Here is a 10341-nt window from a genome sequence, read left to right as displayed (position 1 = left end):
ATCCAAGCAGCCAAAAGCTATTGCTCTGTGAGGCTACAATTGTATTGCCATTGTTACTAGGCTTTCTTTTCAGGCCCTCTTCTATTCATATTCAAGTCTCTTATTCAAATAAATAGTTGGTTGCTATGGTAACATGGACCCTATCAACCAAATAGCTTCAATTCCCAACTGAAGAGCTATCAAACAAAGTTAAATAATTCAAATACCACAAAATAGGATCAGTTGGAATTTTTCTCAGAATATCACTGAACAACATCATATGAAAAGTTACCTTTTAAGGTAAAGGCTAAAGTGAGGCCATACTGTCATAACTGTGATTATATTACAAATTATTAGATCAAATAGGATTGTGATATTTTAACCATTGCAAAACGTAAGACCACAGTTCCATTATTATATCACGGCCATCGCAAAGTCGCATGACTCGCAGGAAAACAAATTTGACACCACAGTGCGGCGTTCAATTTCATGGTGAAACCCCATAATGGCATCACACTACACTCTATTATGATTGATTCCAGTGCCAAGTCATTTTGCCACTACAGTCCTGTGGTAGTAAAATAACACTTTTTTGAAAATAATGGTGTGTCACAAGGGGGAATATGAAACAGTAATGGGCTATGTAAGGTAGTGAATTAATTTCAGGGTCAAGACTCATAGCATATTTGACTGCTGTTGTCTGCTCATTAACGCTGGGCAAATTTGGGTATAACCCATAGCAACCATTGAACCAGTGATTAACCAATGTTGATAAGTCCTATTGTATATGCTTTTCTAATGATTAAAGCAGATGCAAATCAGAAAAGGGAGTTTTCAATGTCACTCTTGAGATAACCATGCCAGGAACGCAACTGTTTTAATAGACACACAGAATGAAGTATTTTAATCCTATAATATTTTAAAGACACAACACATGTATCTGTGGTTGATACAATCAGTCCAATCACAGTTGTATCTGACATAAAAGTCCTAACACTTATGACAAGTTGAAAGAATATTCCATTAATACTGTATTAGCACTCAGATGTTTGTATAATGCATTTGTATTACTTACAAGAGTGCAGAATCACATTACAGCAGCCCCTAACACTTTTCCTATATTTGGTAATCGGTGCCTGCCATGTTCTTTTGATCCATATCCTGGTTTCTCAATCACTTTCATCTTTATAGGTACATCTGCCCCTAGGGACATTGCTAGACTATCAATGTGAAAAGGGATGCCATTAGACAAAAAGCACCAAACTAAAATAAAGTTTTTATTACAACTAAATTAAAGGTTACTAGAGCACTTAAAAATTAATTGACATCTCACATTTCTAGGCCTTTATTTAAATAACACCTTTAGTGAAGCCCACCCATGTCAATGAATATATTGAACTGCTTAAATTTTCACTTTGGAAAAAAGGCTGACGGCACCTTATTTTTGATTGTCCAAACTCAAGATATCCCTACTGATTTTTTTTTTTTTTTTTAAATAAAAAACAATCAACTTCAGTGAAAAATATTTATTGATACATTAGCAAAAAAGTTGGCAAGAGAAGTGTCCATATAATACAGAAATAGCACTCAGAGAATGCAGATGAACCATTCAAGCTGGTATGTATGCCACACGAGTTATTCTGGAAAGAAAAAATACTCAGTTAGCAACACCCATATAAGCAGGTAATGAACAGTTATTTTTCAACAATTTACAAAGGGTACTGTTGCACCCCCACCTTAATTCCAGCTGGATGCGTGCACTGTACTTCAATTACATCCAAGATGAGGCATCCTTGCCACAGGATTTGACAAACTCGTAGTATGGACAGTTGAGTTGCAGGTAAGATTCATTCGGGGGGAATGTAATAAAAGTTGCAAAGAGCAAAACAATTTGCACCAATAAGAATAAAAATCCACATCTCTCAATGCAATATTGTTCCTTAAACTTATTACATTGCGAATTTTAATTGCGCACTCTTAAGTGCCATAATCTTTTGGGGCAAACAAAGACTTTTTCCAGTAAGAAGTTTTATTACACTGACTGTGCATTGGCACAAACTATAAAATTTGCAAACAGTCTTCCGCTGTCTGAAGTGGTCGCTAAACAGTTTCCGGAAAAGCTATATTAAATTTGCGCAAAGCAAAATTTGTTCGTGCAAAGGCATAACTTTTCGCATTGCAAATAGTTTCCCCCCCCCGTTTCTATAATGTAAGCTCATGCACATGAGATGTAAAAATATGCAAGTCACATACAGTATACCCTTAAAATGAGATCTAAAGCTTAACTAAAGTAGGCTAGAAATTTTGTACATAAAGTTTTGGGTTTCTGTACCAACCCAAGGCAAGCACAACACTAACAGAGAATCGGTTGTCTAAAAGATGCCCCATCTTCTTTTCTGTAGATTCACTGCACATGCTCTGTGCGGCTGTCACTTACTGATCTTAGGGACCCACTCATAATATACAGTACACAGAATAGAAAGGTCACAATATAAGACTGATTAGTAATTAATACATGGCAGCACAGAAACCAATGCAACTTGCATAATAATTTTATAATCAGCCTTGCAGAATCAGCTTATATTAAAGGCCAACCTTATTTTCTGCCTGAAAATTTGCAAAAACCTCTAAGTTTAGCTTCTCAACAGCTACTCAGAGCCCACTGAGCATGTGAGTGTCACAGATGCTTTCCAAGACCCATGTGACAAGTTTGACATTCTGGATCACTGCAGAGAAGCTGGAACTATAGGTTGGTACAGCAAGCTTAGTATATAAAATGTGATTTGTAGCTATAATAATTTAGGGTTTAGTTCTCCTTTAATGGAAATGCACTAGGCAAATCTATTGAAAAAAAAAAAAAAAACCTGCTCATTATAAATTAATGCACATCACTACTCTAAGATACCTGCTTGTGCCACCCACTGGTTAAACTACAGGTATGGGATCCGTTATCTTGAAACCGGTTATCCAGAAAGCTCAGAATTACAGAAAGGGCATCTTCCCATATTACAAAATTTTAAAATCGGATTTCCTTCCCCCCACCCAAAACTACTTTTCAATTTGTGACCATTGTTCTAATATTGAAGTGTATAGTTCAATTTTTCACCTTCTAAAGCAGCTCTTGGGGGGGGGGTGCAAACTCTGTAATTGTATCAATTTAGAACCTTTAGTTGATACATTTGTTATCTTTGTCCCTGTAGAGTGGAATCCCTGAGCGTCATTAAAGGCAGCTGTTTGGAAGGTGAACAACCCCTTTTAGGTATGAAGATCCAAATTATGGAAAGAGCCATTATCTGGAAAATCTCAGGTCCCAAGCATTCTGGATAACCGGTCCCATACCTGTACAAGATACAGCATAGCCCAAAACACAAGTCTATTGTAATTATCAAATCTGTGTAGCATAGTTCTATAAAAATAAATAAATTTGCTTCCAACCTGCAGAAGGGTTGGTAGTATGCTGTTCGTCATCTGTTTTCTGATTTTCATTGGCTGGCTTTTCATCAATTTGCTTTTCCTCCTTATTTGATGGGTCACCATTGACCATGGCCTCCTGTGTAAAAATACAAATGGGGATGAGAAAGGCAGTGAATCAAATGTAAGCATGCTTTTCCCTCCAGCCATGTCCCAGAAAACCCCTCTTATGGAATATGCTTCCAAGGGTGTAAATTCAGGTTATATGAAATGGAAATAAAAGCCCCTATTCATGTAGATAGATTTACATAATGCAGTGATTTTGTATCTTGCGTTCTGGAACAAGAAAGCTTATCAGACCAGTTAATTACATTTTTGATCCAATGCTTTTTTCCTTTGAGGGTGCCTTTGTTCAGTGGTATGTGATGCTAAATATTGTGGGAGCAGTATACAAGTATGGAGCAGGCCCAGACTGGCAATCTGTAGGTTCTGGCAAATGCCAGAGGAGCTTTTATAAGGTGCCATAGAAAGTCAGTATTTAGTGGGCTGGAGGGGGCTGTTTGGGCCTCTATGTGGGCTGATTGGGCCTCTGTGTACCTGAAATGCCAGGGCCTATTTTAATTCTCAGTCCGGACCTGGTATGGAGCACTAGGTCTTGATGCTTGAGTTTTTTTTTTTTCTATGCTGTCGAGCCACTTCAGCCTCTGCCTACAATTTTATAGTTTTTTTCTACTTTATAATTTATCCCCTTTATGGTAAACAATCCTGTACCGCAGCAGCATTTCCTATAAGTGGTAAATTCAAAATAGCAGAGATTCATTACAAACATTATACGAGTTGTATCAATAGCATGTAATAACTGTTAAGATCAATTCATAACCATTTCTATGATACAAATAAGTCATATCTAATTTACCGGTTTCTTTGCTGGAGATTCCTTGAGCATCACGACCCCTTCTTTTTCCTCAACTTCAAGATCACTTTCTGTGTCATTTTTGGAATGGTGTTCTTCACTGTCTGTGTCTGTATTACTGGGCTGAATTTGTAAAAAACAAAAAAACAAAAAAAAAACAAAAACCAAAAAAAAAGGGCAAAGGTGACAAATATGACTGTACTTGATGTCAGTGTTCAGCTATATGTAATGCTATATGGCAAATACCTATTGTCATGTAAGAGTTACGATGTGGCCAGGAATCAAACCACTTCTGATAAAACTAGAGACAGTCTATGATTAAAAACAGTTTTAAGAAAGATCTATAAATGTGCTATATGCTTGACCCATTGTAGTTAAAGGGGTGGTTCACCTGTGAGTTTAACTTTTAGTATGTAATAGAATGGTCAGTTCTAAGCAACTTTTCAATTGGTCTTTATTTTTTTATTTCCTTTTCCAATTATTTCTCTTTCCTGCTTTTAAAAGGGTGTCACTGACCCCCATCTAAAAACAAATGCTCTCAAAGGCTACATATCGTTATTGCTATTTTTATAACTCATTTTTCTATTCAGGCCTCTCCTATTCCAGCCTCTTATTTCAATGCATGGTTGCTAGGGATTTTGGACCCTAGCAACTGGATTGATGAAATAGTTGACTGAAGAGCTGCTGAAGAAAAAGCTAAATAACCCAGAAACCACAAATTTAAAAAAAAATAAAAAAACCAACTGCAAAGTGTTTCGGAATATCAATATCTGCATCATACTAAATGTTAATGTAAAGTTAAACAACCCCTTTAAGTTCTATAGTTCATAGGCACTCATACAGCCAACATCAGCCAGTGAATGAACCGAGAATGTTGGCCTCTTCCAGTGAGAGCCCAACATTCTCAGAGGGAGCCAACAAATTCATGGCGGTGCAATGTTTAATAAATTCATATAGTTAAATCCAAAGAAAAGAAGCATAATCTCAGTTAGTACGTTTCCATCCTCTACTATACATTGCTCGGTTAACAATGTGGTTATGGGAATTGTCTGTGTTGTGGGAATGGGACACAATACCAGTTTGTGTTCCTAGGTATGGAGGAGATGAAATCAGAACTGAAGTATTAGTAGGAGTATTGGCGTTCTGCACAATAGATCTGAGAGTAAACCCGGTATATCTAACTGCATGAGCGCCTAGGATCCGGCCCGCTAATTTCACATGCACTGCTCCCTTAACAAAACATGTTAACACACAGGTGCCGTTTAGGGTTGCCACCTGGCCAGTATTTTACTGACCTGGTCGGTAAAAAATTATGGTTGATCCTAGTGTTATTAATAGGGGGGAAAAAAAAAAAAAAAAAATAGGAAGACCGGTATTTTTTTTCCAGAAAAGCTGGCAACCCTAATGCGGTTACCGGAAGATTCCAGTGTCCTGTCTGTAGTATATTCTACCACGAGAACCACCCACATCAACCCATACACCGAGACAAATATAGATTGACCGTCTCCCTGCCTAATAAAGTCAAAAATATCAGTAGTAGGCAATGTGTAGGACCCTACTACAATGAGGGACCTTGGGGCCTTTACATGGCACATAAACCAACATATTTTGGGCAAAGTGTGTTACCAACACACCATGACAGTAGGTGTGCTGGGGAAAAAAAATAAAAAATAAGCAGCTGGCACTTGGTGGGTTAGACCAACACTCACAATTTCATGGTTTCAAAGACATAGAAAGACATACTAAGATGCATTATTATCCATTAGTAAATTTGTGTGCAGGTAATACTGGGGTACAGATCAGACTTTAGTAGTGTGTCAAGTGCCCCATACTCCAGTGCTTGCTGGCATACAACATCTGAAATGTCAGACCCCAACACAGATTGCTTACTTCATAAGTTGGATCATCTTCCTCATCTTCATCTGGAAGATCCTCATTCATTAATGCCACCCAGCTTTGTTGCTCTTCTACTTCAAGATCATCTTGCTTCCTCTTGCTGCCCTTTCCACATGGCTTCAGAGGAGACTTCCTGACATCTGTGGAGTCAAGTATGAAATGAACCACAAAAGAATATAGAATATCTAAGACTGCCATTTCAAACTGGTTTGGGCATGCCAGGCATGTCAAACCTGGCACTTTTGGGAGTTACCATGTTCTCTATTTTCTATACATGGCATACTGTACTTAGTACAGGTTTATACTTAGTACAGGTTTTATTGGGTAGCATTAATATTTAAAGCCTGAATCTTAGTTATATCATTCAATAAAAGCAGCATAGTGCAAACTTTATACCCGAAAGCCCCAATGATGTTCTTACCATCTGACCCTGCAGACTGCCCTATACTTTCTGCTGAGTGGTAGCCCAGAGCACACTGTAGTCTTTGAGGGGCAAGTGAGAGCAGAAGACGAGCAAAGCGGCCAAGCCTTTTTCTTCCACTCACAAATCGTCTGCCATAGGGAGATTTAGACTCTGCAGTTCCTACATTTTCAATTTTTGGAGAAAGTCCAGCTAGGGACAGAATCTTCTTCAGTATCTTGAACTGTAGAGAAAAAAAAAAAAGGGAAAGTTATTAAGGTTGAGGGCATGGGCAGCAGATACAGTATTGTCTATGCCAGGAAAGGAGAATGCTTGGGGCAGGTTTCAGAGCTGGTGTTGCAAGGAAATGGAACCTGCTTGCGGAAAAAAAAAACCCTATTGAATGTTGATATTGGAATAAGAAAGTCAAGAAAACCTTGATAGTTTAGGGAGTTAGTTATTACATTGTGGCTCACAATGCCTTTTACTGTGGCTCTAACCAGAATCTCAGTTTACCAGTCAGTAGCATTTAGGAGAGTCCTGATTTCTGGAGCAAAATAATCCAGGATAGGAAGGGTGTCGCTATTCCAGATTCACAGCCAGACCATGTTTATTCAGTGTTGTAGTTCATCATGGTTATATTTTCTGCAGTTTATGTATAGTCCCACTGCTATATCTTTTGCAATGAATGCAACCAATTTTCATTAAAATCAAAAAGAGAAGTATAGCTGATATTTTTCATATGCAAAGCTTTCTGGTCATACAAAACCACCCATTTTGTTGGGAGTGTTGTTCCAAGCTACCCAGGGATGAATTTCAAATGTATGCACCACTAGGCCTAGGTATAAACCCACTATGGAGTCATGTGAGACTGGAGGTTTAAAAACAAGTTCAGTAGCCGCCATCAATGTGGCAAGTGGGCAGCATGATGCCCTTGAGACTTTGCCGGGCCTTTCCAAAAATGCGGGCCTGAAGTCACCCATCATCCTCCACTCACCACATATTTAAGAGGCCAGATCTGAGTAACTCTTAAGAAGATTGACTTTAGGGATCCAGATTCTTTTGTTTGCACAGGAGGTTTGCCCTAAGGGGAAAAAAAAAAAAAATGATTTAAAGAATAAACATTAATTATAGCATGTAGATTACAGTACTGTGCTCAAAAGAACGCTTTGTTCATGCCACATAAGTGAAAGCTGCTAAATATGACGGTTCCAGTAAGGAAAACTCTCAGTAAATGGAGAGTGTTAAAAAGTGCATTATTGTTATAACCACAACACCATGCAAAAATCTATAGCTCAAGCATTTATTACTAAGTGGTACAAAAGCTGCACTACAGTCCCAGTAGCCTCTCGGACATGGGACAATTAGAAAAGCAGAGTTGGGGTGAATAAGAACGCTTTGTTCATGCCACATAAGTGAAAGCTGCTAAATATGACGGTTCCAGTAAGGAAAACTCTCAGTAAATGGAGAGTGTTAAAAAGTGCATTATTGTTATAACCACAACACCATGCAAAAATCTATAGCTCAAGCATTTATTACTAAGTGGTACAAAAGCTGCACTACAGTCCCAGTAGCCTCTCGGACATGGGACAATTAGAAAAGCAGAGTTGGGGTGAATAAGAATGTAAACACAAATGGTGGCAAATAGAAAGCTTTAATACGCTGCAGCTGGCTTTGGAATTACAGTACAATTCATTTGTTATAACATCTAATGATGCATAAGTACATAATTTTTTTTTTTTGGACAACCACGCTGACGTTTAAATAGAAACAGCTGTTAATAGACTTAATTATGTGCTGACACACACATACCAGTTTGTGGGTGAGAGTTAAAATGAAGGCACAAATCAACTGGTTGTATATAAGCCAGCAATCATTTCTGTATCTCACTTGTGTTAGATAAATTGCACTAGATGATAAGAGTCACCACATATGGAAAAATACTTTTATACGACATGTACCAAACCCTGCGTTTATACTGCCCACTTCACTTTCATCTCAAAATGTAGCATTTGCTTTTAAGATCCACAGACTGACTGCAAAAACCCATCTACACTGCAATAGGTAGTTGGTTACTTTAATTGGCAATTCATGTTAAAAATGCTGCAAGCCTATAGTTGAACTATAGCTCCCTACATCCTCAAATAACATTAGGCTAGCTTCGGAAGTATAACGGTAATTGGATTTCTACATCTCCTGGTAGCAATGCTGCAATCAATGGGAATAGCAAACCAGGGTTTTAGACCAATGTTTCCATTAAATAAGGCAATATCCAAGCACAAGCTTCATAGCAGAACAGCCTACACTTCCCTGGCAGGGAGGTATCTACACTGGAGCACTCATCTCATGGGTGTGTATAGTTGTACAGGGCCACCAAAAGTTTGATGACTGCACTGGGTCAGGCATTTACAGCATGTATTTTTATCAAGTTAAAGTTAGCTATTACAAAACCTATTAGCAACATTGGTAGTTGCTGAACCCTATTTACTTGTGGTTATTCAACAGGGTTGTCCAAGAGATTATGAACATGTTATAGAAATCACACACATATGTATATAAAATATAATTACACACAGCACAGAATTGACCCTTTTACTATGCTAATGAAGGATTTAATGGGAAACCCACAGACTGAAATAGGTTTCACTATTGCCAGAAAAGTCAAAGTTATAATGGCTTTAAATGGCACACTCACCTCTAAGGCCTCACTGCATGGAGATTTTGCTTCACCATCCATTTTAGGCCCCAAGAACTAGCAAGTCCTAGCAATGCCAAAGTAAGTCACAAACCTCTGAAAACCTGAAGCACCACTTAAAAAGTCACCAATCAGATGATAAAGAGGCTCATTGTGTTTTTACAGGCCAAAAGTCATTACTCGTTAAGCAAACTACTTCCTTTAACACTTTCACATCCAAAGCAGATGTATGGAATTGTGCTTGCATCATTAGCAGCATCAATAGATGCAGGTAATCTTTAAATCACTGGCTGCTCGGGGATGATGGGAGTTGTAGTTGGGTCAGCTGGAGAGCAGAAGGTACATTAAAAAATTCTAGTATAGAACCTATTCAAGATAATTAGGTAAATTTACTGCAAAATATGGAAGAATTAACAAAATGAGTTTAGTGTAACCGAAAACAACTCTGTACCCGCAGGCATTTTTAATGTGCAAAGCATTTTTAGCCATTTTGACACATAACAATGCAGGCATTCACTGATTTCAGTCTGCTCTGTGGGTCTGTATGAAAGCAAACATGCTCAGCTTGGTCTATATATATACTAACAGGGCAGAATGAAATCAGCTTTGACAATAGTTTGAAATGCTTATGAGTAGAAGACGCCTTGGACATACAATGGTATCCATCCTTTGAACTTGCTGGCCATAAAGTGAACAAGTCTTATACCATACGTGTATATGTGTGTGTGTATAGGACCGGACTTTCAATCTCTGGGTTCTGGCAAATGCCAGAGGGACTGCTATAAGGTGCCATAGAAAGTCAGTATTTAGTGGGCTGGTGTGGGTTGTTTGGGCCTCTGTGTAGGCTTATTGGGCCTATGTGTACCTCAAATGCCAGGGCCTATTTTAATTCTCAGTCTGGACCTGTTTGTGTGATCCTTGTTCCAAAGATCTCGAGTCCTTCCTGGGGTACTCCAAGGGCATGCTCAAGTGGTGACCAGTAGGCAAGCGGTCAGGGACCCCTACAGTTTTTGGTGCCAGAAGTGAGAATATTTCCTTGTTGAAAGT

General features: G+C 38.4%; 1 protein-coding gene across 1 annotated transcript; it reads right to left on the bottom strand.

Moving 5' to 3' along the window:
- Nucleotides 1–1490: 1490 nt before the first annotated feature.
- Nucleotides 1491–9416, bottom strand: XB5727280.S (uncharacterized XB5727280 S homeolog). The gene is made up of 7 exons (NM_001094546.1): nt 9295–9416; nt 7597–7683; nt 6621–6843; nt 6194–6339; nt 4307–4426; nt 3415–3529; nt 1491–1619 (listed from the first exon to the last, which is right to left on the bottom strand). The coding sequence occupies exons 1-7, from the start codon at nt 9334–9336 to the stop codon at nt 1615–1617; spliced, it is 738 nt and encodes a 245-aa protein (NP_001088015.1). The 5' UTR covers nt 9337–9416; the 3' UTR covers nt 1491–1614.
- Nucleotides 9417–10341: the final 925 nt, after the last annotated feature.

This window comes from Xenopus laevis, chromosome 1S (genome assembly GCF_017654675.1).
Source record: "Xenopus laevis strain J_2021 chromosome 1S, Xenopus_laevis_v10.1, whole genome shotgun sequence".
Classification (NCBI taxonomy): domain Eukaryota; kingdom Metazoa; phylum Chordata; class Amphibia; order Anura; family Pipidae; genus Xenopus; species Xenopus laevis.
The sequence above is the reverse complement of the archived record's forward strand: the minus strand, read 5'-3'. Positions and strand labels throughout refer to the sequence as shown.

What these genes read in the sequence shown, in the direction of transcription:
- XB5727280.S (NM_001094546.1), bottom strand. Translation starts at nt 9,336, where the DNA reads ATGGATGGTGAAGCAAAATCTCCATGCAGTGAGGCCTTAGAG. An exon ending in CATGCAGTGAGGCCTTAGAG is followed by an intron (nt 7,684 to 9,294) that starts GTGAGTGTGCCA and finishes TTTTCCCCTTAG; the next exon opens with GGCAAACCTCCTGTGCAAAC. An exon ending in AATCTCCAGCAAAGAAACCG is followed by an intron (nt 3,530 to 4,306) that starts GTAAATTAGATA and finishes ATTTTTACACAG; the next exon opens with GAGGCCATGGTCAATGGTGA.